Source organism: Cavenderia fasciculata (genome assembly GCF_000203815.1).
Source record: "Cavenderia fasciculata unplaced genomic scaffold Scf_EU5ZYIE01EUG8B-5, whole genome shotgun sequence".
Classification (NCBI taxonomy): domain Eukaryota; phylum Evosea; class Eumycetozoa; order Acytosteliales; family Cavenderiaceae; genus Cavenderia; species Cavenderia fasciculata.
In genome coordinates, this window is record NW_004457642.1 from 915,541 (window position 1) to 941,765 (window position 26,225).

The window sequence follows — 26,225 nt, forward strand, 5'->3', positions numbered from 1 at the left end:
TAAATTTTTAGAAACTGATATTATTTACCAACGTAAAAGATAATCATGATAGCAGCAACAAAATGGCTTTGGAGAGGAATGTTTAACTACACAAAATCATCTTTTGAAACAAAGTCAAAGAACTTTGAAGATCTTGGTCAATTGGGTGTTGATAAACATGCCATCGTAACTGTAAGTTAAAGTGAATATGTCTTGACTCCTTCTACTCTTCCTCCTTCTTTCTAATCTAATCTATTCTATAAAGGGAGCCAATAGTGGTATAGGATTTGCAACTGTAATAGATTTATTATCACATGGATGCACGGTTCATATGGTATGCAGAAATCAAGATCGTGCTCAAAAGGCTATTCAAGACATTAAAGACCACTTCAAGACAGAACAACAACAACAACAACAAAACACCATCATAAATATTGACAACCAATTGAAATTACACATCTGTGATGTCTCTGAGATGAAACAGGTAAAGACATTTGTTGATTCATATATGGAATCTGGTGAAAGATTGGATATATTGGTATTGAATGCTGGTGTAATGATGGATGAAAAGAAATTGACCACCGAGAATGTCGACATGACACATGCCACCAATCTACTCTCACCATTTTGTATGACACAACTCTTTATACCATTATTCAAGAGACAACAAACAAAGGATAATATAGCAAGAGTCATTTTCGTCTCATCAGGTGGAATGCTAACCCAAAAGATGTCACTAGACTTTGAATTTAAGAAATTAAGAAAATGGGATCCATTGTATACCTATGCCCAAACCAAAGTTTGTAATAGCAACAATGATTAAAGGGACTACTACTTATTAATTTATCAATTATAGAGAGCTATCATTTATTTAACAGAGTTGTTTAATGAAAAGTATTGTGGTCAACAACAACAACAACAACAACAACAACAACAACAACAACAACAACAACAACAACAACAACAACAGGATAACGATTATGTTTCCTTTTATTCGATGCATCCAGGATGGGTTGCCACACCACAAATTGAAAGTGCAATGCCAACTTTTAGTAAATGGACCAAACACATTCAAAGAACACCAGAACAAGGATGTGATACAATCACTTGGTTGGCCATTGCACCATTGAATTCAATTAGAGCATCTTCATCGTCGCACAATGGTAGTGGTGATTTCTTTGAAGATAGACGATCAACTGATAAACATCTGACTGATCACACCAAATCATCCAAAGATGATGTTGATAAACTTTGGAATCATTTAGAACAAAGAGTAAATGAAATCATCAATTGAAAATAAATTTAAATTTGTAATTAGATAGATAGATAGATAGATAGATAGATAGATAGATAGATAGATAGATGTATCATCACGCTTAGATTTTATAATAATCTTTGATTATAAAACTCTGAAATGATGATCAATTTTCTTTAGTTTTGTATTCCCTACAAGATTAATCTTTGTTGTTAAAGTTTAATAAAAGAAAACAAACTATGAAATGATCAAAGCCAGGAGGTGATCTTTTTTTTATATATTGTGGCATCCTTTTTTTTTATTTATTTTGTTTTTTTTTTTTGTTGTTCTTTGGGTTCGGAAGAATCAAAAGCCCCAATAACATATAATATTAAGTTCGAGAGAGAGAAAAAGATAATGATTGTATAAAGAATGAAAACTAGTCGTTTAGAAGAGAGAATACCAAAGGCACAGGGCTATTTGAATATGGGTAGTCCTTGTAATGCTATCAGTGCATCACCTGATGGTACGAAATTGATAGTTGCTGGTAAAGATATCGTCAAGATTGTTTCTATAGAGAATGAATCTGCACCAAAGGTATTGATCAACTTGCGTGCAGGTAAAACTCAATCATTAAACTATACTGGTAATGATTGTTGTTGGCATCCTTCACAAGTCGAGAGTATGTATCAAATATATATAGAGTGTTGGTGGGTATATAATTATTAACCTTCCCTCCCTATCATTATTATTATTATCTCTTTTATAGATTATAAATCAATCATTGCAACAGCTGCTACAAATGGTGCTGTAGTCGTATGGAATATAACAAGTGAAGGTGCAAGATCAGTAGAAAGAGTTTGGACAGATCATAACAGAGCAGTAAACAAATTAGCTTGGCATCCTGAAAAGAGTGAACAACTTTTAACTGGTTCTCAAGATGCTACCATTAAATTATCAGTATGTAAAATGTCACAATCAATCAATCTTTATCAATCTCACTAATATATATAATTCTTCTCTTCTACTTAGGATATTAGAGATGCAAATCCATGTAAAATAACCTTTCAACCAAAGAGTGATGTAGTTAGAGATGTACAATTTCATCCTTTTAATCTCAACCAATTTGCAGCAGCTTTTGATAATGGTACAGTGCAGCTTTGGGATATCAGAAAACATACTGCTGCAGTAGAAAAGATAACAGCTCATCAAGGATTGGTATTATCGATTGAATGGCATCCAGAGGAAAAGAATATAATAGCTAGTGGTGGAAGAGATCGAGCTATAAGGGTTTGGGATATAACCAATGGAAAACCACTTTCCAACATTTCAACCATTTCTAGTGTCTCTCGTATAAAATGGAGACCAGGACACAAGTGGCAAATAGCAAGTTGTTCATCAATTGTAGATCTTCAAACTCATATATGGGGTGTTAAACGTCCATTCATTCCATTTGCATCTTTTAGAGAGCATCGTGATGTTCCAACAGGTCTATTGTGGAGAGACCCTCAAACATTGATTACTTGTTCAAAAGACAATTATCTATTGGTAAATAATGTATCCGATGCCTACCAACCGTACCATCACGTTCGTACTACTGGTATTGGATGGAATGTAAATAACGAACTTGCTACTATTAATGACAAAATTAATAGAAACCAAAATAACGAGTAAGATCATACTTGGAAATCATGATAGTTGTTACATATAATTAATTTATTTTAATTTTTTATTTTATTTTTTAGAATGATTCAATTATCTGCACAGTTTCCTTCATTTTTTTCAACATATATGAGTGGTTCACAAACCCCTCAAGTACTCGGACCAACTCGAGAAAGGGGAATATTAAATATTCATTCGCCATTTGGAAAGGGAGAGTTGAAAATGATCGATTCCTCTCCATTTCTTTTCGAGTTTTTTGCCAAAAATTATAGATTTCGTGCAATGCCTTTCAAGGAGCTTTGTTCACACAATGAACAGGTTGCCCTCCAGGTCAAACAATTTTACATCTCAAAAATTTGGTCACTCATTAAACTTTATTATGATGCACCACCACCAACCAAACAAGATAGTAAACAAGGCGACCAAAAAAAACCTCCACCAGAATTACCTCAACAACATCAAATTCAAGTTTCACAACAACCGGAACCTGAAAACCAAGAACCAAAAAAAGATGAAAAAGAATTAACAATGATAGACGAGGGTTCACCAACTCAAACTCCCTCAATTGGCTTGGAAAATGATATTTTTGCTGAACATGATGACCCATTCCAATCTTTTTTATCAGCAGAGGCTGTTACTCCTTTGGCTCCTTTACCCTCTTTGTTATCCAATAATAATAATAATAATAATATAAATAATAATAATACTATTCAAAGCAACGAAGAAAAATTACAACAAAAACCACAAGGAGGAGGAGAACCTCAAAAACAACAGCAAAAACAAAAACAAAAACAAAAAGAGAAAAAAGGTCAAAATGAAGAACAAGAAAATAGTGTACAGGAAAAAGAATACCAACAACAGGAAATTAATAATCACAATAATGGAATAGATTTATTAGACAGAATTTTGGAAAATAATAGAAGATTTAGTAACAATAACTCCAACGTTGATGATTTTGACATTTATGTCCCAAATATAACAAGAAACAACAGTAATCTAAGCAATCTCAGCACACTACCACCCTTTGAACTGCCAGACTTTGACATTGAACCAACCATTGTTTCAATGCTCGAACACTGTATAGAACGAGGCGACATCCAAACATGTGTGTTTGTAACTCTAGTTTTAAAAAATATTCAACCAATCAAAATGAACGATCGTACCTGCGTCAGCAAGTGGTTGGCCAGTTATGTTGAACTATTACATCGTCACAAGCTATGGAATCAATCAAATGAAATCATCAAATACTGCGAAGAGGCTAGTGTCTCTCATCTCTCACAACGAAACACAACCATCTTGGTGTCTTGCTCTTGTGGAAAGGGCATCCTACCAGGTGCAATAGTTTGCGAAAAATGTGGAACCGTCCCAAGTGAATGTTCTATTTGCAAGTTACCAGTCAAGGGCGCCTATGTATGGTGTCAAGGCTGCTCACATGGAGGTCATCTATCTCACATAAAGCAATGGTTCAATTCTAATGAAAAGTGTCCCATTGGTGGTTGCAATCATATTTGTAAATTGATTAAAAAAACAAGTAATAATTGATAGAAATAAATAATTTTATTCAATGTTCACCCACCCCCAAAAAAAAAAAGGAAAAAAAATTTAATTAAAAAAATTGCGCGCATATTTTTTCGACTTGTATTCAGTCACATGTGATTGATTGGGTTCATTATGTTTTTTATATATTTTCTATGATGAATCAATTATCATACTTTTCAATTATATCAGATTTAATCATTTTTAGGATCATCAAATTCTTGGACAATGTCAGTTTAATTTGTTTTTTATTATTTACTTCAAAGAGACTTTATCAATTTATATTTAATCCCAGGTTCAACCAATATATCTATTTTAAACAATTAAATTATTTTTCTAGAGAGAAACCATGCCCTATTGGTTTATTTTCAAACTTTTTTATCACTCCCAATCCAGTCATTTCTACCATTAAAACAAAAAACCATTGCCCACTTTTAACATTTCAAAACATTTATCACCAATCTATAATCAACCAATCATCAATTCAATTTGAAAACAATAATTTAGTTTTTGATCATTTAGACGAAAACCATTTCCAATCAATTAATGAACTTGTTTTTATTTATAATGGGAGCTCCACCAATTTAGCATTACCCACACTGAAAAATTATGTTTCCTGTACAACTTTGTATCTCAAAGGAAAAAACAATGTTGGCCACAAAAAAACTATTCAACAAGAGGACTTTCCTCCCAATATCGACACTTTGTTTATTAAAGGAAAATACAAACTCAAAGGAAATTTTTTACCCAATTCCTTAAAAAAATTAACAATTGCCCATGGTGATGGGGATCATTTACCAAAACTTCCAGAAAACCTCCAATTCTTAAATGTAGAAGTCGAAATTAATTTGAACCAATTTTCAAATTTTCGATTTCCAAACTATCTTGTATTTCTCAACTTTGATACTACCACCACTATTCAAACATCCATTCTCCCCACATCAATTCAGTGGCTTGGGATTAAATCAAATTGTAGAGAAGATTTTTCAAAAGGAGGCTTTTCACACCTTTCCAATCTCGTTCATCTGTTTCTAAACTTTAGAGCCAGCTCCCCAAATGATTGTTCGGTTCCAATCGGTCTCAAAACACTACACATTAGTAGTAATAGAGAATTCATTATCGAAAGAAATGATATTGGAGAACAAGGAAAACCATCAATGCTTGGACCAGTTTTAAAATTGCCACTTTCATTGGAAACATTCAAGATTACTTGCAATGCTTTGGTCTTTGATCCAGAATTTATAGAATTTCCACCAAAACTCTGTGAATTTTGGGTTGCTCTCTACTCTACCAGTGCAATCAACTTTTCAAAATGCCACCCCTGCATTCCAAGAATTTATTTATCAAGTATTTTGATTGTCCATCAAAACTTATTTTCCATTGGCGTCAAATATTTATCTCTATCAAATTGCAATTTGGATTCACATGTTCTACCAGACTCTATTACCAAACTCAAATTGGTAAAAATTAAATTCCCAGACTCTTTTGTTTTCAAGCTCCCATCGTCACTGGTTAGCCTCATAATGGACACAAATTATTCAAACATTAAAGCTCTTCCTAGATCAATTTCATCCATAAAGGTGAAAAGAGGATCAGTCGAACATTTATTTGATCGCCCAGGAAATATTCAAAAAGTTGGTATAGGAGTTTATGGAATATTTGAACGTTTTGGATTTCAAGCACTCAATAATCTCTGCAACTTTTATATTTTTGGCAATGCACATAATATAATGTTGAATGAAATCGTACTAAACTCGTCAATCAAACAATTTAAGGTTTCATTTGTCAATAGAATGATTCATTTTAAATTTAGAATTGTCAGACTGTTTAATGAAAACCAACAATACAATGGATGCGAAACAAAAAAATACTTTTGGTAGAATTAAAATCATTATGGGGAGGTGTCATTAGCTTTACGTCGTCCAAACCGACGACACTCGAGTATGAACCAAAATATTTATACTTTAACTTTTCAGATGATGGTTCATCATTTAAGTTTGATATTACCTCTAATCCAATAATCAGAGACTCTGACCAACCAGATAATATCAAAGCTTTTGGATATGGATATGAATAAATAAATCAACGAGCTGACATATATATATATATATATTATTGTTTTAAGCGTTATTTGTTGTTGTTGTTGTTGTTGTTGTTGGTTTATTGATCATCTTCAATCATGGCATCAGAAGCCATGGTAAAATAGGCAATGATAGCCAAAACAATAATGATGATTGGAATCTTGAGAGCGCCAAGGCCACCAGCTTCAGCTGGTCTTGTAGCAGATGCGCTGGTAGAGGCAGGGGTGGTTACTTTCTTTTTTGGTTGTTCAACTCTGGCTGGAGCTCCTGCGATTCTACCGATTCTGAATTGCTTCATCTTTGACTTGGCAGATTCACTATGTCCAACATCATCAAACTCTTGAGTAGAATCCTTACCTATACATATATATATAGACCAATTAAATCGTTAGTAGACTAGTTTGTAACGATGCATCAGGTGAGAGATAATAATTACCAGCATTTGCCTTTAAAACTTCTTCACCACCTGGATGGTCATCAACAAACTTTGTAATGTCAAAGACGTCATTATCATAGACAACCCAAAGATCGTTAAGTGAATTGTGCTTCTTGACTTCTTCAGCTGTGTAAGTGTTTTCTGTCATTTTATTCTAAGATAGAAAGTTATGTTGTTTAGAATAAATGTATGTATGTAGTATTATCAAATGATATGTTTTTTTTTCCAATATAAAAGAATAATAATAAATAACAAATAAACAAACAACAAACAAACCAACAAAATAATTGTAATATTATTTGTATTAGCTTGTTGTGTTGTTATTCATTCATTCAATATCTGTTAAAGATGAGATTTTAACTGTATGTGACTTTTGTTGAGCTGCTGGTGGGTGAGAGGACTGTTGTTGTTTTGTTTGTTTCTTTTGATGACACCTACTTCTATAATGTTGTTGATAGAATCAAATGTAAGGAGCTTGTTGCAATATCATTCCACGTGATGAAGAAAAAAAAAAATTAAATAAAAAAAAAAATTAAAACTAAATTGCCTAAAGTAAAGAAGAAGAAGAATTTTATAAGACAAACAAATCTGATAATTGAATGTTGAACAAATAGTATTAATACTTTGATCATATTTGTTTTTTTTATTTATTTATTTATTGAAAAAAAAAAAAAAAAAAAAAAAAAAAAAGAAAAGAAAAAAAACGAACGACACTTCTATATTACTTTCCTTGTCGTTCTTATTTTTAAGTTTTAGTTAACTTTTTTCTTCATCTTTTTATAATTATTTATTTGTTATAGAAATGGCTAATAATAATAAAAAAAAGAACATTACAACAACAACAACAATAGCTTTGACTAAAAGAAATAATAATAATAAAAATGACAACAACAAAGCAGCAGTACAAAAAGCAGATTTAATAACAAGAGTACAACAAGTCATAGAACATATATCATCAAATGCAGATTTATTTTTAGATGGTCCCAATGCAATCAAAGAAAAGATAACAAGTACATTGGCAGAATTGTATGAATATTCAAAAAAGAGAGAACTACAAACAACCGACTCGTTGGAACAATTGGTATTGGAGGGTTTTGATAACGAGCAAATATGGTCTCAATTACAACTCTTTACAGAACCATCAATAGATTCTCTCTCTAGAAAGTTATCAAAAATGTTAAAGGATTTGGATGAAATCTTTTTGTATGACATTCAAGATGATGAGGAAGAACAAGACGATTCATATGATGAAGATTTATCAGGAAGCTTGGAGGATCAGGATATAGACGATGAAGGAATAGAACAAGATGATGATGATGACGAGTTTGATGAAGAAGAGGACGAAGAAGAAGAAGAAGAAGAAGACTCACAAGTGAACAAGAAATCAATTAAAAAAGGAGGATATAGAGAAAAATTAATGGATGGACAAGACATTGATTTCTTTAAAGAACAAGACATGGAGAAATTCTTGGACGACGAAGATGACAAGGGAGAGGATGACGATGATGAAAACTTTGATTTAGAGTTGGGTAATCTGGACAGTGATGCCGATGAAGAAGACGAAGGTGGACTTGGTTTCCCGGAAGGTGAAATGGACGAGGAAGAGAGAAGACTCGAGGCATTACTTGACAAATACGACGAGAATGAAAAGAAAGACAAGAATGCAAAGAAGAAAGTAGGTGCCCAAGATATGAAATTTGATGATTTTTTTGCCGATCCAGAGTATGTACAATCAATTTAGCTTTCATTAAATTATCAATTTTATCTAATCCCCTTTTTGTTTTTAGTGCTCAAGATGGAGATGAATTCCCAATTGATGGACAAGATGATTACAATGAAGATGAAGATGAAGAGGAGGACCAAGAAGAAGAGGAAGAAGAAGAAGAGGAGGAACAAATTCAAGAACAACCAACTGCATCACAACAAGAGTTAACTGCATTCCAAAAAAGAGCTCTTAAAATCCAAGAGAAAATTGCACAATTGGAAAAGGATAACATTTTGAAAAAGAAATGGACAGTTATTGGTGAAGCATCTGCAAGAGATCGTCCAGTCAATTCTGTGCTCGAAGAAGCTTTAGATTTTGATCATACACAAAAACTTGCTCCAGTTCAATCACAAGAGACCAACACAACATTGGAAGATATCATTAAAAAGAGAATTTTAGATCAAAACTTTGATGATGTTATCAGAAAGACAGAAGAAGATGTAGATAAACAATATAAAGAAAAATTGGAACTCAATGACCAAAAGAACACTGAAGGTTTGGCATCTGTTTATGAAAAATCGGTATGTATAAAAAAAAACAAAACAAAAAAGAAAGAATATCCACAACTTATACTTTTATTATTTTTATTTTATTTTTTTATAGTTTTTGGAAAAGAGTATGGGAGTAGAGGTTGATAGTAAATTAAAATATCAACATGATGTTATTTTAACAAAGTTACAACATTTAATGTATAAATTGAGTGCACTCTCAAATTTCAACTTTACACCAAAAAAGGTAAAGGACTTAAAGATTACCAATCAACCAGGCAAAGCTCTCGCTGTTGAAGAAAAGATTCCATCTGCTGCCAGTTCTGCTTCTCTTGTTGCTCCTTCAGAGGTATACTTTAAAAAGAATGCCGATGAAAAGGGTGACACTGAAAAGAGCAAACAGGATCGTAAACAAGAGCGTAAAGAGTACAAAAATAAGTGGCGCCACGATCGTATTGAAAAGGAACAAGATGAACATTACAGAGAAAAGTTGGATCCAGCCCTCGCAAAGGCCAATGAAGAAAAGAGATCAATCAAGAAACTCGAACAATCTAGAAATACTACTATTGTCGATTCTTCCAAATCTCACGAGAAATATGCAAAGTCTGGCCAATTCTTTAGTAAATTACAACAAGAAAATGATAACAAGAGAAAAGGTATCGAACCACCAACATTACAAACCAAACAAAAAACTAATGGTGCTGATCATCAATCAAAGAAATTTAAATTATAAATAAATAAATAAATACATAAATAATAATAAATTATTCCCACAATAATAAATTATGTTGTTACAAAACCTATCCAGCCTAGTAGTAGTAGTAGTAGTAGTTTATTATTATTATTATTATTTACAATTTCCAAATCGATCGACGCTGTGAGTTTCTAGAGCTTTTGAGACAATAAAACTGCCATGATGATAAGAGCAATGATAGAACCAATCCAAAACATGACACTTTGACGAGTTTTCAACTGTCTCTTCTTTTCCTTGTTTGTACAACAAGTAATACAAGCAATAAGCATTGTAGGAACTGTAAAGGCAATAATAACTGTGATTAACATCATTACCGATGGTTTATAATGTTTATCTAATAATAATAAATAGACATGTATTATTAGTAAAAAGGAAAAAAAAAGAGTTGGTGTTTGTTGTTGTCGCATATATATATATATATATATATTATTATTATTAGGTGGTTTGTATTTATAATTACCTGTACTAGCTTCATAGTTTACTGTAAATGTAATGTTATCTGACCAACCCTTGTAGATCAACACCTTTCCATCGTATGAATATACTGGTTGTTGTGGAGTATTAATGAGACCACTATATGAAGCCATTTCAGAATCAGCTGATGAGTCACCTTGTACAAATACAAGAGTATTATTTTCGTTTGATGAAAGATCGCATGATATCAATTGAACTTTAATGACGGCAGGATAAAAGGCAACACCTACTTCTGGTAATAATCTCCAACAAACTGCCTCTGAATCGAGTGTCACTGTTAATGAACCATTTGTTGTTCTATATAATTCACATGGATCTATAAAGTAGTGAAACAATCGAGTTAAAATGATATGTCAAATAACATCTCTCTCTCAAAGACGTGTCTTACCATCTTGATATTGTGCCCATGTCGTAGATGTTAATAGTAAAATTACAAAAATATATAATAGATTGATTATCTTCATTGTATCTCTTGTTTGTTATATATATGTTTAAAGAGAGGTAATGCATAAGAAAGAAACTAGCTAGTCACTGTGTTGTTAAAAGAAAAAATTTGGTGTAGGGGAGAAAAAACGATGGATCTTGATCGAATTTCGATCCTTTTTTTTTGTTAGGGATTATTTCTTATTATATCAATTTATTTCATTAAATAACTATTAATATTATTCCTGATTGTACGAGGTGGAAGACATTGTGGACAATATTTATCAATAAATAAATAGAGATTTGAAATATCGAATTTGGTGATGTTTTTGTTTTGTTGTAGTTTATCGTTCATTTTGATGAATACTTGTTCTCCTTCTTCACCTTCAACTTTTAATATCTTGAAATACTTTGCTAAAACTACTAAAAGTATTACCATACAATTTGGTAAATCTCCATTGCCAGATAAAGAATGAATCAGAATTTTTCTATCTTGACTAAGAGTATTTAAAATCTCTGATTCAGCCTCTTGCAGTTTGGCGTGTAAACCATCTTTTGATTTTTTGCCTTCTTTTAGTTGAATGCTTAAAAATTTTAATCCTCTTTGTTTCATTTCCTCTATTTGTATTGGCATTTGGTATTCAATAGACGAGCAATTTATCATTAAACCATAATTATTAAATAAATCATCACTATTTAAAGCTTTTAAACAAAATAGAAATGTTAAGAGTTGATAAAATGCACCAATACAAGAAGAAATTATAACATACTTTTGGAATTTGAAATTGATATCAAAGTATTTGGTATGTTGATGATTGTTGGATTGTCTTGAGACCCAGTAACAAATAAAATTGTTTTGTCCATACTACTATTATTTTTAACCAATTCTTGACAATATCTATCGACATTATCAATTGGTTGACCTAGGATATCCTGTTTGTGTGTCCAAAATAATTGTGCCGAGAGCTTATTGCTCCAATTTTCTTCATCGTCACCTGCACCTTGTATATATGCTCTAAAAGGTCTATTATTGTCTCTATAATCCGATGCCGATAACAAATAGATTGGATAAAAGGTGGTCGGTGATTCATTCATATTGTCTATCCAAATTGTATCGACATTGATGAATAATGGTTTGATTGGTTTATCTAATTTTGTTGCATATGATTCCAAGTTTAGGATATGACTGTACAATAATAGTTTTTGTGAATATTCATTGACAATACAAGTCATTTGGTCAACCTCTGAATTTGATAACCACATTGGATGAGAGAATGTCTCCCAATCTTCTTGATTCAAAATATTAGTTGTAGTAGTAGAAGTAGAAGTAGAAGTTGTTGTAGAAGTTGTTATTGTTAAAAGATCTTTCTTTATCTTTAAATTGTATAATGTCCTATTGATCACACAACACCAAATGGGTATTGTCCTTGAGAAACTATCTGGAAACTTCTTGCCTCTTCTAGTAGAGTCGACAATGACAACACCTCTCTCTCCTCTAGGTGCATTGAGTATGAAATCAATTACAGATAGATTGGTTCTCGTTAAACTGAAATTCCATTGTCCATAGTGACCTTCGGTCGACTTGAAATAGCAATATCCATCATATGATTTATTATACCATTTACCACATCTTAAGTTTCCCAACAATGCATACTTTTGATAAATGCTAAAGTAAGATAGATAGATATATATATATATCGACTATTAATACGTAGTACTATGATAACTCTTATTGTTAATAATTACTACTACATACTTTGCTACTTTGTCGACAAACTCAGAGTCATGAGCAATTGACAATAAATGATTGAGCAATGAATGTTCATCTCTGTCTAATCTTCTTAAAACTGAAGAAGATGAAAGATTAAAATGATTATCATCAATTTTGTTGTTAAAATTAACAATCATTGTATTCGTAATAAAAAGAAACGTGCGAAAAAGAAAAGAAGAAGAATCTTTTTTGTTTTTTATTTTATTTCTATTCTTTGTTTTTTAAAAAAGTAATTGTTGAAGCAATCAAAATATGATCTGATGCCTCTGTAATGGTTGGTAGACACTCGCCATAATATTTTTCAACCTCCAATAGTGATTCAACCTTTATCTTGTCGTTTACAAATATCTGATCAACACAACCTTTAAAATCTCCTACAATAATAAAAAAATTATTAATATATTAGTTTGGGATCTAGATAAATAAATAAATTAATTAATTAATTACTTGTAATGCAGGTATATTTTAATTCACCATTTGGATGTAAATTATAAGCACTTTTAAATTTGAATGGATGCTGATAATTAACAAGTCCTTGATTTGTGTTTACATTTAGATTGCCTTTGGCTAGATAACGATATGTATAGTTGGCTGGACCATTATTAAAATCACCAGATATAATGATTGGAGTGTTTGTTTCAAAGTTGTCATCAATAGTGGTCCACGATCCTAATTTGTGTCTTGTAAGAATATTTTGTACCATAATTAACAACATATTCATTTGTAGTATTTGTAAATAATAATTGGTATCATTACTAGATGCTCCCCAATATAACTATAAAATATAAATATTAATATTTAATATATATATATATATATATAAAATTACGATTTTAATCTAAATAATTACATGAACATTGACAACTATAAACTTTTGATTGGTTTTCTTGCATTCAAGTAATAGAATGTTGTGTCTATTGTGATGAAGTGTATGTAAAAGTTGATTATACATATTGGTATTGTGTACATTGTTATTTGTTAAAGATGCAATTTGTTCTTTGCTAATCAACTCTGGATGCTTCTCGATGGTGTTGTAATTGACTAGATGCTCTTCGATTACTTGAATTCTTGATGTTTGGTAAAATGTGATGCATTGTTCGTGTTGTCTATCTGTTTCCTTTGCAAGTACAGCAGTATGATTATATCCAGATTCGATCAACACCTTTCTTAGTCTATCAAATTCTACCTCTACCTCTTGTAGACAAACAATATCACCATTGTGCTCTAGTATATATTCTGGAATGATGTATTGACGATAGGGACGATACAAGGCATACGATGGACAATAATGGTATCTCTGGGGATGTGTGTAAATGTCAGCTTGTATATTGAATTGTATGATTCTTAGAGCATCGTCTGGTATCACTCTATTAGAAGATGGATAGCTCGATAAAGATGATTTGACTGTTTCAACTGGAGGAAGTGGTGGTGGTTTTGGTATTGTTGATCCATTTTCATCTTTGGTTTCTTCCTGTGTTTCTTTTTCTTCTTCTTTTTCTTCTTCTTCTTTTTCTTGTTGTTGTTGTTGTACTACTACTTTCTCTTTCAATGACATTTGATAATGATTGATATGATCATAATCTAAAACAAATTCATCTCTTTTTGGATGAGTATGAATCTTTTGAGTAAAAGTGAAGGGTGTTGCAGTCAGGATGCCAAGTTCTTTGCATTTAATGACAACATCAACTTTTAATTCTTTGTTTGCTTGTTGTATTGTTGGTTTAAACAAGTTGATAGATTGATCATTTGAAGAAGAGGAGGAGGAGGAAGAAAAGAATATTCTTTTAAATAGTGAGGAGGATGGTTTGGATAAAGAAGAATCGTAGTGCTGTACAACATGATCATCTATTGTCCATGTCAAAGAAACTATATTCTTTTCATTGAATGATTCGATTCTATTGTTGTTTGATTGCAAATAATATGCAACACAAATAGGAACATTGACGACTGGTGTGGGCGGGAATAGCACTACTTGAATTGGTTTAGCTGTAGCTGTAGCTGATGTGGTGGTGTTGGTACTGGTGGTGCTCATGATTACGCAGGTGTTCAAAGTGACACTGTTTGTTAATAATTTATGATGGTTTTAAAAAGAGAGGGAAGAGGTTCAAGATGAGTGAGCTGCGCACACATTAACTGGCAGTGGCGATGATCTTCTCACCTGTGGAATCTCTTCCAAACTAAAAAAAGAATTCGATTAAATCACATTGTTTCAATCTCGATTGATGTGATCCCAAACCTTTTATATATTTTTTTTTTTTTGTGGTTAATTAATTTGGAGGTTGTCCCCTCATTTCAATCTTTTGGGGATAGATTCAAGTCGATAGCTATTGATTGGTAAATAGTAGTGTGGTTTGAATCCCCTCCCAACAATAAATGCATATAGAAGAACCCCCCTTTTTTTTTTTTTTGTGGTGTGATTAAATTCGATCTGATGAGATTTGGTGGTCAAGTTATTTTTGGTGTCACATCGAAACTTGAGAATCGATATCATGAACCTGTCTCTTTGCTATGATGACAATCATAAACAACAAGATTGCAATAGACTTTTTTTCATTGTCGTCTCTTGATTACATTCACACATGAATACAACAAAACACAACAACCTCAAGGCGAAAAACTCTATCATCAACACAACACAAGCAAGCTTTCTTCTTTAAATAGGCCACTAATAATTTATAATAAATGATCGATAACCTGAAGGAAACTGGGGTCCTTCAAAAGAGATCAACATCATCAACATCATCATCATCATCATCATTATCATTATCTTTTTTATTTCAATCAAAAAGAATTACTCCAACTCTAGTTTTATCTTTTAAACTATTAATAATAATAACTTTCCAAACACTCCAGGTAAGCAAAAATTATATTTTATTCTTCAACACATCTCTCGATAAGATGGATAGGATTTTATTGTAAAAAAAAGACGAGACATTTGTTCTGATCTATTATGTGTGTGTGTGTGTTTAGACAGGCAAGGATCTATCATGGGGTGATAAAGAGGTAGAAATGGTTAAGTTTTATCTTTTCTTCTTCTTCTTCTACTCTCTTCTTCTTCCTCCTCCTCTAAACATGCAAGTTGGTAGAAATAGATAACCTATATTAAAACACAACTCTTTTTGTCACATTTGGCAAGTAAATATTTACTTTCCATTCTTGGATGCATACCAAATACAAAACACAAATTCTTTTTTCTTTTAAAACGGACACACAAAAGTCAGTTTCTATTTCTCTCTCACACAATTAATATTATTTGCGTGTATAACCAATGTTTTCCATTATCAACATCACACATTCACCAATGATGACCACAATAAACCATCAACTTTACCCTCACAATTTATATGAAAACAAAAAATGGAAACATAGATTTAGATAACAGCCACAAACACAAACACACACACACCCACACCCACAACCAATCAACAACATCTTATCGACATTGGCCATTCACATTTATAAAAAGAGACAAGTATAAATTGTTCAATTGGGATGAAACATTAAAGTTCAACAAGAGATAAATTAATATTTCCACATCTAGGAGCTGTAAATATTTATTATTTTCAACTTGTCCAACCTCCTCCTTTTCCTTCTTCTTCTTTTTCTTTTTCTAAACTACCACCACACTGCCTTGGTGGTGACAAAACGAATCTGTACATCTGTATGTTGTGTTATCATCACAGAGGTGGACAAATAATAATTTGAAAAAAAAACAAAAAATAGGAATCCATAATTCATTATATAAATATTAATTCAATCACCATCATTTAATTTATATTTATCTTTAGGTCATCTACTGAAAATGTCTACCTCTATAAATCAAGCCATTTTCCATCAACAACAATATAGAAGAATTTACAACCAAACCTGTGGAAAGATGCATAGTAGATGGGAATACTATATTTTAGGATCAAGAGTATATGAATGGTTGGCTGACCATGATCCAGTTTATATAAGTAATTTGATGTATGAAGAGATTACAGAGGCCATCAATGAAATATTTGATATCATTTTGGCACTTTTAGACATGCTCAAATCTTCATCATCCCTTCTTTCTCCAATTGTCTACTATGCCAACAAATTTGTTTCAAAAACTGGCATCAAACATAATCAATTATTTAATTTATTACTTACTAGGTATGTTAAATATTTATTATTTGTATTTAATATTTTACAATTATTAACAATAATATTTATTTAGCACCATTGTTACATTAAAGTTTTGGTCTGAAAGCGCACCAACCAACAACAAGATGATTGCAGATATTTTTGAATTTCCAGTACATGATGTCAATGTCATGGAAAGACGATTCTTATGTGGTGTCGATTACCAATTAACTTGTAGTCAAACAGAAATTGATACCTTTTTATCACAAATCAATATTCATATACTACGTTCAAATAACAACAACAACAACAATAATAATAATAATAAGTGTATAAATAATAGTGTAACATCTGAAATAATTGGATCCACTTCAACCAATTCAGTAGCTTGCATTCAGTAAAACTTTCACCAAACCAACCAAACAACTAATATTTATAGATATAGTCTAAAATTGTATAGAACTCACCAATGCGCACATTGTAAATAATAATATTAATAATAATAATAATAATAATAATAATTCCAGCATCACTATTTAACCTTCTACCAACCAGAAAAACATTCTTTTTTTTAAAAAACCAACCTGTGACATCATTTTTTAATGTAATACTACCCTAATTGTAACACCAAATTTCCTAGGAAATCAACTCTTCTTTTAAATCAAATTCTAAAAGATGATCAATGATCGACCCGAATTCACCATATTCGTTCATTCACAAATTTAAAAATAAATTAATTAATTCATTCAAAAAAAAAAAAAAAAAAAAAAAACTCAGTTCATCAAGTGAATCGAACAGATGTACCTTTTGAATCAAATCTATGTTTCTTTTTTTTGTATTGACTTTGATAGATAACAACAAATGAGTAATACGACGGGGGCGAGTATTGGTCCTAAAGTAGCCATCTCCGCAAGCAATAATGGTGTAGGAGTAGAAGGAGTCACCGAGTTGATCAACAATAATAACTCAAGTACTACAACAACAAACCTTTCAACCACCATGACATCTACAATATCTTCTTCTTCTTCTTCTTCTTTATCAACAACAGTTTTACCAACTGCCGTTTCAGCAGTAAATACTTCTACTACTACGACCACCACCACAACAATAGGAGGACCTATAGTTGCAGGCAATGGGATAGTGATGATTATGCCAAATGGTCCAAATTCTTTTCTACCTTGTCTAGTATGTGATGCAAGGCAATAACAACATTTAACCACCACCGCAACAACTAACAACTAAAACAACATTAATCTATTTAGAGAAAACTTAGACACTTAAAGAGTATATTGTGCAGAAATTTATTACCAGTTATCAATCGAAATGCAGAGATTAGTTTACCAAATACATACTATACACTTCATGCTCCACCTATTGAAAAGCATAGATCATTTCTAAAAAGCAAACAAATAGAAACTGCTGATGAAAAGATTATTCTATTGGATGGTTCCGATGATGAACAAGGTGATATCAACGACGATCGACCAAATATACATGGTACACAATTTTCTGCCGAGTTTATTGATAGTGACGATGATGAGTCTTTTGACGACGACGACAAAGAAGAATACTATCAAGACGACAATGAAGATAATGACTTACCATCTCCTTTTTATATAAGCGAAGTTGTTTCAAATTCATATGTAAGTTTTCATCTCTCTCTCTTTTTTTTTTTTTGACAAGATATTATAACTGTTAACTTTGTTTAAATTTAGAATCCAGTTTGGAATCCATTTGATTGCTACCATCCAACTTCAAATGATATATTAGACTATCACAATACTTTTAATATTTGTATATGGCATAGAAGCCAATGTAATAATAATAATGAAATAGATGATTGTGATTCAGAATACCAAGATGAATTATTATTCCAAACTGAAATAGATTTAACTCAACTTGAGTTTATTGCTCAAGAGGTATGAATGAAAAAAAAAAAAAAAAAAAAAAAAAAAAAAAAAAAAAAAAAAAAAAAAAAAAAAACTTTTAATCAATTACTAATAATTTGTTAATTCTTTTTGTGTCAGATGAAACAATTTGTAAATTTAATATTACCTCCAAATTCAATAATATTTGAATTAAAAGATGGATTATATGTAACCAAAAAAACAAAAAATCAATTGGTAAAAAAAAAAAAAAAAAAAAAGAAATCATTGCAAGAATTGATGATACTTTGCATTTATTAATAATCAACTTGATTTTTTTTTTTTAGAGGTCAACAAAAGCAAATGATTATAAATTCCAAAGCAATGTAGATAAAAGAAAAGTTATTACAGGAAACCAATCATTATTTTTATGTATTATAGGAAAAAGATTGCAGAATCTAAAGAATATAGAGGTATCCAAAGAAACTAGTTTGAACATTGAAAACAAGTTGACTAGCAACCAAAAATATTTGGACAAGGTAAAACATTTGGAAAATTTAAAACATCGTGTCGAACAACTAAAACAAGAATATCATAATCAATTAACCCTTCAAGACAAGGGTAAGTAGTAAAAGAAAGTTTAGAAAACAACTCATCACTAATCTTTTTAAAAAAAAAAAGATAAAGAAAGTATAGAAACTATAAAAACACAACTCATTCCAAAAGCAAGTGCATTGGCAAATGCAGGTATTGTTTATCTGCAATCGTATCAAATGTTGGAGGAAATGAATCAAATGTTGGAAATGGAAAAGTTATTACTGAACAATATACGATCATCACTCGAGAAAAAGAAATGGTATCTATTGTCTCAAATAAGATCCATCTATCCCATTCAACAAGGAAATAAGGTATTAAACATCAATGGTTTGCCTCTTCCCAACTCTGATTTCAATGGTTTTGATGAAGAAAATATATCAACAGCCCTCGGCTATGTTTGCCATATTCTACACCTTGCCTCTCGATACCTAGACATTCCACTTCGATATCCAATGACACCAATGGCATCTAGATCATTTATCAAAGATGAAATATCACATCACTCATCTTCAAAATTCCCTCTCTATTCAAAAGGTGTAGAGAAGCGTATATTTGACTATGCCGTCTTTTTACTCAACAAAAATCTCGAACAACTACTAAGTTCTCAAGGTCTTGGTATGTTTTCTTTAAAAGAAACTTTACCAAATGTTCAAATACTTTTAGGTCGTAGTAGAATTGCCTAAAAATAAAAAATAATAAATAAAATTAAAATAATAATAAAATAATTTTTTTTTTTTAATTGCAAATTGTTTCTTCACCGTTACAACAAGGTGGTAATTATCAAAGTGAGTTACCAATTGATAATTTAGATTCCAGGTGTGGATTCATTGAATAGAATTTCTCACATGTCATGGTGGTGGTGGGGAAACTGAGCCGAGTGAACAATTGGGGGTAGAGATTTTTATTTTTGAACACTTTTCATCATAGGAGAGAATCACCATCATCATCATCATCATAGCAAAAGAATCACTATATAAAGTTCAGATTGGTGGATGAGATTTAAACACTTGGGGTGAGAATTGTAAGTTGGCGGCTCTCCCCACTCAGAACTTTTCCCCATTTCACCAAAATATCTTTTTTTTTTTTTGTTATATGGGTTCCCATTTTTATTTATCATTTTTTTTTTTTCTAACTCTATTTATTTCTTTTTATTTTTGGATCCTTTATAGCCAACAATTTCGTCATATCTTTTTTTTTTTTTTTTTTTAAGTCAACTTCCCAATACCGACGTCCCTTTGCAGCACTACGCAAGTTTTATTGAGTAGTTGTTTTTTAGATCACACCACAGTGAAATTGTTTATCTATTTTATATATAGATAATCATTTTAGTCACAACAATGTCTTTAGTAACAACCACCACCACAAACTCTAAATATGTACAATTACTCGACAGCAACGAATTAAAATTGTCAGTTGATGAAAAACCAACAACAACAACTCTAGCGACACCTGCAGCAAGAAAATCATCAGTATCATCAGTATCATCGGTATCATCACAATCATTAATTCCACCACCTATTTCATCACCTCTAAAGTCAACACAACCTATATTGTTTAAACCAACAACAACAACAACAGGCAATATTATTAATAATAATAATAGTCTCAATCCAGTATTTAAAATCAACACTATAGTTACAGCAGGACCAACATTTTTATCAGACAATGAACAAATACATGATCAACTACTATCAAACAATAATCAAACTGGTGACAGTGATTTTGAAGATCAAGATGTTTTAAATGTATCAACTACAATAGATATACCTCTACATTCATCGGCATCTTCAATCAATACTTCTTCTTTTCCACTGTCTTCTCCTCAAAATATTTTAATTGGTGCACCAATTACTTCAACCACATCTACTAGCAGTAATAACTTGATTCAACCATCGTCGTCATCAACACATCAAACAACCAACAATAAGGGATCAGTATTAAAACAATCATCAGTTAGTATTACCAGTAATAGTAGTATACTAAAGGCTTCTGGAGGTTTAAGAAAGAGTAGGGCAGACTTGCCTCATCGTCACCATCATCCTCTTAATCTTAGTATAATATCTGACGATCATTTGGTTCTAGCAACCTCATCTGATTATTTCCCGCCACCATCGTCGTCGTCTAGTAGCGTCCTTAGATCTGGAGCACCATTAGCAGCCATTCCATTGGTTTCACTCAAAAAGAAGAGTGAAAGAAAGAAAAAATCGGCTCTCGAAGAGGTCAAATACGGTGAAGAGGATGGAGCAGGACCAACCACTGTTGACGATGAGGACGACGCAGAGGATCAAGAGTTTGTTGGATATGACCAGGATGATATTGAACAACAACAACAAGCATTGGATATTTTAATGGAAACTGACGAGGTTATCCTCATGGATCTGCCCCTCCATCGTCGACTATGGGAGAAAATTAAACCTCATATGGGCATTGTCTATATGGTTTTCTCTGCCTTTTTATTTTCTCTCTTGGCCCTTTTGGTAAAGTTAACCTCTAGCAGTGTATCGTCACTCGAGATTGCTTTTATTCGTTCATTCTATGGTCTTATTGGTTGTCTCATCATTTTGGGTTCAATGAAGGTCAATCCACTGGGTGATCCCTCCAAAAGAGTATTTTTAACTGTTCGTGGTTTCACAGGCACAATGTCATTGACAGCCTATTTCTACACGCTTTCTGTACTCCCTCTATCCGAAGCAGTATGCATCTCTTTTACAAGTCCCGTCATCACTGCTGCCCTTGCTGCAATCGTTCTCAAAGAAAGATGGGGTATTGTCGAGGCCATATGTGCCATCTTATCCCTCGTTGGTGTATTTATTATTTCAAAACCTCCATTCTTGTTTGGTACTCCAACGTATAGTAAAAAAAAAAAAAGAAAAAAGAAAAAAAGAAATATTAAATTTATTTATTATTATTATTATTTTTTTTTTTTTTAGAGATGAATCATTACCAGGTCATTTAAGATTAATTTATATATTAATAGGATTAGGAGGAGCCTGCTTTTCATCATTTTCATTTGTAGCTGTTAGAAAGATTGGCCCAGGTACCAATCCATTTGTATTGGTACTTTATTTCTCGATTACATCTTGCGTTGTGCTTCTTCCATTGACATTGTTAACTAAAAAGTTTACAATTCCACAAGGAACCACATGGATCTGGCTCTCTGTACTAAGTATTATCGCACTTGGAGCACAGGGTCTAGTCAATAGAGGCATTCAACTATTAAAAGCAGGTAAAGCAGCTTCGATCAATTATATTCAAATCGTTTTCACTTTCTTTTGGGAGGTTTTGGTTCTCAAGGAATCTGTGGACGTTTGGACCCTTTTAGGGGCAGCTTTAATTTTGTGTTGTGCTGCTATCACTGCTTTCAGAAAATAATAATAATCATCAATCATATTTCAAAGGTCATTCCCTCCCACTCACACAATTTAATAATCATAACTGTATTACGAGCTATTAAACACGCATGTCACCTATAATAAATTATTATTATTATTTATTTAAATAATAAATATCCTTTATTCTTTTGGTAGAGTTGATCATCCAAGAAATATCTCGATTACTTGCTCAGATCTGATCCAATTTGAAACATGGAAATTGATGAGTTCCCAATTGGGCTGTCTTTAACCTATTTTTAATATAAACTAAATACTTTTTAAATCTTTTTACATTTTTTTTATTAGAAACATTTGATATACCACTTGGCACAATTATTAACACTATTTACATTGAAGTATCGAACAAAAATGGTCATTGTTACAAATTAATCGAGATTGTCTTGAAATTAATTTTGTTAAAATTTGGAGACAAATTGATCAAAATCCTATGGTTTAACTCTGTCGATTTAAAACTTTGATTATTCCATTATAAATAGATATTATCATGGTCTGTGAATAGAAAAAAAACAACCTTTATCACAAATTTATTGGAGCCTAAGAGGGTACCGGTTTGTTTTTGTGCGATTTGATAAATTCTGAATGTTATAGTTTAGCTCTCTTGACTTGGAACCTTTACTATATCATAGGAAATGATCTAAATATTGTGCATACATCAAACTAGTAAAAAAACTATCATTTTAAATTAAAAAATAAGTAATTTGACTGTTTGGTTTTAGATTTTCAAATTTTTCTCGTTTATCTCAATTAACTTCAAACTTTGATATTCACCATTGACCATTGTTTTGGTAAGTAAATGTATTATTTTAATTTTATAAAAAAAACTTTTTCAATATTTTAAGTGTGTCCTCTTGGTTTTTTAAATTTTTAAAAAATATTTTCAAGTATATAATTTCACTCATTTGACTTGAAACTTTAAATTCTATTTTTAAAATTAGTATTAAATGGTATGGAGTTAAAATTACTCCAAAAAAAACCTTTATCTGAAATTTTAAAGTTGTTGTTTTTTCCAACACTCATTAATTTTGTTGGAAATATGCAAATATACTATTTTTGAAAAAATCGATTTTATCAAAAATATTCCAAAAAGATAAAAATATAAATATAAATATTTTAAACTTACAATATTATTTTTCAATAGCCTCAATTGTCTATTATTATGAAACTAAAAAATTCTGATTCACGGGCTGATTTTTTGAAAAAAAGTGGTCATGGCATGATTCGTTACAAAATCAAAAAAAGTTCAAATTAATATTTTTAGTTAAAAATATATTTATCTGTAATAAATATTATTTATAATATATAAATGAATGAATAGTCTTATTTATTGAGAATCCCAAAAAATGGAGATAAATTTCATTGAAGAGATTTTTCGGAATGTTCAACAATGAAAATTTTTAAAGAAAATTTGCAGAAAAAAAGGTTCTTGGACCTTTCTTGGCGGGTTTGACTTGAGGAACAAGGCGAGACAGCAAGGATAAAAGGGACGAGGGACCGAACTAGCAATTCAGTTTTATGGAATTCCGACTTTGGGTTGGGCGGGACGGGTGCTATATTATAAATAATATTTATTACAGATAAATATATTTTTAACTAAAAATATTAATTATCAATAAATATATATTTATAATATATATATGAAGTGGTTAGAAATACTTTGACACAAAATCTTTAGACCTTTTTGAATCTTGATCTATAATTTCCATATCATAGTACTTCTCCAGCGCAGCGTTTGATCTCCAGCGACCTAATTTCTTCACTCTATGAAGGGAAATACCGTTTAACAATAACCATGAGGCCATTGCCGCTCGAGTTGAATGAGCTTTATAAACATTGGTATCTACTCCGGCTTTATCCAAGAACGATAAAGTGATAGACGAGAAATCCTTGTCGACAAGGGGGAGACCGGAAGAGTCAATGAAGACGGCGTCTTTTGACTTCTTTGAACGCTTGGCCTTTGTCCTTGATAGGTACTCCCTGAGGGTAGCAAGGGGGCATATAGAAGGTTTCATAATGCCTTTGACTACCAGAGCAGATGGGGAGTCACTATTACGTTGTTCCTTTGCGTTGACAATGGTACCCCTAATACAATTAGTGATTGACTGGTCAAGAGACCTGAATGACCATTTTCCAAGATCCGATGCTCGAGCTAGACAAAAGAGCTTAATGAGCACAACAGACTTGGCTAGTAATTGCTTTGTACTCAATTGGGTTGAGTCAGCATGTTGATCACGGATGTGGTCAAATACTAGTAATGGGCACCACATATTGTTGTATTTGGGTTTGGAAGGGCGTTGGTGAGCGATACCAGACATAACCCTTTGTACCATAAAGTCATCAGAGACGGAGCGATTGTCTCTGATCTTGGCAATTTGTGCTATGCAAGATCTCATAACTGTGATGGTTTTGGAGGCATAACCCTTCTCAAAAAGAAAAGTTAAGAAAGAAGAAACACTGAGGGAAGAGAAATCATCCCAGTTTCTTTTTCTCCTTGACCTTATATAGTCCACCCAATTACTCCAACAGTTGTTGTATGTAACTAGTGAACTATTAGACCAGGACGACTTGATAAGGTTGCGAGTCGACTGGTCATACACAGATATTATCAGATCCAAAGCTTGGACGAAACTGTTAGGTACCCTATTTTCCACTTTTCCCTTTGACGTAGGGGAATGTGGGCTATGGAATCTGGATCCATAGTCTCCTCGAACGTTCCAAGCACTTGAGGATTCAAATTCTTTGGAAGGAGTTGACGGAGGAGAGGGTACCATGGTGCTGTCATCCATAAAGGGAATAATAACACGACAGTCGTCGATGGGGTTGTCCTCACCTTCTCTAGTACCTTGGGAATCAAGTTTGGCGGGAGAAAGGCGTAAACTTTCTCCCACTGAGCCCAATCCAGGTTTAGAGCATTCTGGCGAAAGGTGGAGAACAACGGAAGCTTGTGGTTGACTCTTGAGGCGAACAAATCGATTGAGAGATTGTGACCTGACTTGTTCATGAGGTCTTGGAAGACCTCCCTCTTGAGTGACCACCCGTATGGATCTCTTCGAGACGGAACAGGAAGAGAGGGTACTGTCGAGTTGAGATGGTCTATCTCTGACTTTCTCGACAGATAGTCTGGTAGGGAGTTGTATACACCTGGTATGTGCTCCGCTTCCAAGACTACCCTCCTTCGTAGACACCACTTCCAAAAGGTTTCTATTGACCTGGAGATTCCCTCGATGGAACCTCCCTGCTTTTGGATATAGTAACAGGTGGTGGTGTTGTCCGTCCTGATGAGAACCTTTCGGTGTCTGATGGATCGGCATAGAACGGGGAATGAACTAAGGACGGCCAGAGACTCCCTTTGGTTGGACGAAAGGGAAGACTCTGCTGGGGACCACTGGCAGGACCATTCGGCTACAATCGACTCCGAACGGTCCAGGAGGATGGCGCCGGCACCTGATTCCGATGCGTCGGTCTGGAGGGTGTAATCGTAGGACATGATTGGTGTGATTTGTTTGCCATTCCACTTTTTGAGGAGAGTCAACCACTGGTTGAGCTCCTCTCTCACCTCTATAGGTACTAGTACCTTCTTGCACGGTGAACACTGGAGAGTACGACATAAGGAGACGACGGCGACGGAGAGGTGAGGACAGCAGGCGGCGGCGAGGAGAGTTTG

At 32.5% G+C, this 26,225-nt stretch overlaps 11 protein-coding genes across 11 annotated transcripts; 6 read left to right on the plus strand and 5 right to left on the minus strand.

Moving 5' to 3' along the window:
• Positions 1-45: 45 nt before the first annotated feature.
• DFA_09787 (uncharacterized protein) lies at positions 46-1,273 on the plus strand (the record flags this gene model as incomplete). Its single annotated transcript, XM_004352391.1, has 3 exons — positions 46-171; positions 245-778; positions 836-1,273. The coding sequence occupies 3 exons, from the start codon at positions 46-48 to the stop codon at positions 1,271-1,273; spliced, it is 1,098 nt and encodes a 365-aa protein (XP_004352443.1).
• Positions 1,274-1,645: 372 nt separating this feature from the next.
• On the plus strand, positions 1,646-6,488 carry wdr24 (WD40 repeat-containing protein; the record flags this gene model as incomplete). Its single annotated transcript, XM_004352393.1, has 8 exons — positions 1,646-1,895; positions 1,983-2,173; positions 2,246-2,883; positions 2,959-4,285; positions 4,620-4,641; positions 5,456-5,871; positions 5,992-6,049; positions 6,292-6,488. 8 exons carry the CDS (start codon positions 1,646-1,648, stop codon positions 6,486-6,488), a joined length of 3,099 nt encoding a protein of 1,032 aa, XP_004352445.1.
• An 83-nt stretch (positions 6,489-6,571) lies between these two features.
• On the minus strand, positions 6,572-7,076 carry cyb5A (cytochrome b5 A; the record flags this gene model as incomplete). The annotated part of the gene is made up of 2 exons (XM_004352395.1): positions 6,572-6,849; positions 6,929-7,076. The coding sequence occupies 2 exons, from the start codon at positions 7,074-7,076 to the stop codon at positions 6,572-6,574; spliced, it is 426 nt and encodes a 141-aa protein (XP_004352447.1).
• Positions 7,077-7,730: 654 nt separating this feature from the next.
• mpp10 (U3 snoRNP protein) lies at positions 7,731-9,914 on the plus strand (the record flags this gene model as incomplete). Its single annotated transcript, XM_004352397.1, has 3 exons — positions 7,731-8,650; positions 8,716-9,214; positions 9,297-9,914. 3 exons carry the CDS (start codon positions 7,731-7,733, stop codon positions 9,912-9,914), a joined length of 2,037 nt encoding a protein of 678 aa, XP_004352449.1.
• Positions 9,915-10,066: 152 nt separating this feature from the next.
• Positions 10,067-10,873, minus strand: DFA_09791 (uncharacterized protein; the record flags this gene model as incomplete). Its single annotated transcript, XM_004352399.1, has 3 exons — positions 10,067-10,269; positions 10,396-10,725; positions 10,798-10,873. The coding sequence occupies 3 exons, from the start codon at positions 10,871-10,873 to the stop codon at positions 10,067-10,069; spliced, it is 609 nt and encodes a 202-aa protein (XP_004352451.1).
• Positions 10,874-11,046: 173 nt separating this feature from the next.
• DFA_09792 (Putative initiator tRNA phosphoribosyl-transferase) lies at positions 11,047-12,740 on the minus strand (the record flags this gene model as incomplete). The annotated part of the gene is made up of 3 exons (XM_004352401.1): positions 11,047-11,534; positions 11,603-12,498; positions 12,589-12,740. The coding sequence occupies 3 exons, from the start codon at positions 12,738-12,740 to the stop codon at positions 11,047-11,049; spliced, it is 1,536 nt and encodes a 511-aa protein (XP_004352453.1).
• A 70-nt stretch (positions 12,741-12,810) lies between these two features.
• Positions 12,811-14,635, minus strand: DFA_09793 (endonuclease/exonuclease/phosphatase domain-containing protein; the record flags this gene model as incomplete). Its single annotated transcript, XM_004352403.1, has 3 exons — positions 12,811-12,977; positions 13,051-13,378; positions 13,454-14,635. 3 exons carry the CDS (start codon positions 14,633-14,635, stop codon positions 12,811-12,813), a joined length of 1,677 nt encoding a protein of 558 aa, XP_004352455.1.
• A 650-nt stretch (positions 14,636-15,285) lies between these two features.
• Positions 15,286-17,198, plus strand: DFA_09794 (uncharacterized protein; the record flags this gene model as incomplete). Its single annotated transcript, XM_004352406.1, has 5 exons — positions 15,286-15,456; positions 15,696-15,738; positions 16,392-16,740; positions 16,805-17,107; positions 17,171-17,198. 5 exons carry the CDS (start codon positions 15,286-15,288, stop codon positions 17,196-17,198), a joined length of 894 nt encoding a protein of 297 aa, XP_004352458.1.
• A 373-nt stretch (positions 17,199-17,571) lies between these two features.
• DFA_09795 (uncharacterized protein) lies at positions 17,572-19,855 on the plus strand (the record flags this gene model as incomplete). The annotated part of the gene is made up of 6 exons (XM_004352408.1): positions 17,572-17,895; positions 17,973-18,353; positions 18,426-18,629; positions 18,738-18,833; positions 18,923-19,196; positions 19,257-19,855. The coding sequence occupies 6 exons, from the start codon at positions 17,572-17,574 to the stop codon at positions 19,853-19,855; spliced, it is 1,878 nt and encodes a 625-aa protein (XP_004352460.1).
• A 654-nt stretch (positions 19,856-20,509) lies between these two features.
• On the plus strand, positions 20,510-22,544 carry DFA_09796 (uncharacterized protein; the record flags this gene model as incomplete). The annotated part of the gene is made up of 2 exons (XM_004352410.1): positions 20,510-22,025; positions 22,105-22,544. 2 exons carry the CDS (start codon positions 20,510-20,512, stop codon positions 22,542-22,544), a joined length of 1,956 nt encoding a protein of 651 aa, XP_004352462.1.
• Positions 22,545-24,150: 1,606 nt separating this feature from the next.
• Positions 24,151-24,984, minus strand: DFA_09797 (transposon DIRS-1; the record flags this gene model as incomplete). Its single annotated transcript, XM_004352412.1, has 2 exons — positions 24,151-24,154; positions 24,218-24,984. Coding segments are annotated over 2 exons (771 nt in total), but the record flags the coding sequence as incomplete, so codon positions are not given.
• Positions 24,985-26,225: the final 1,241 nt, after the last annotated feature.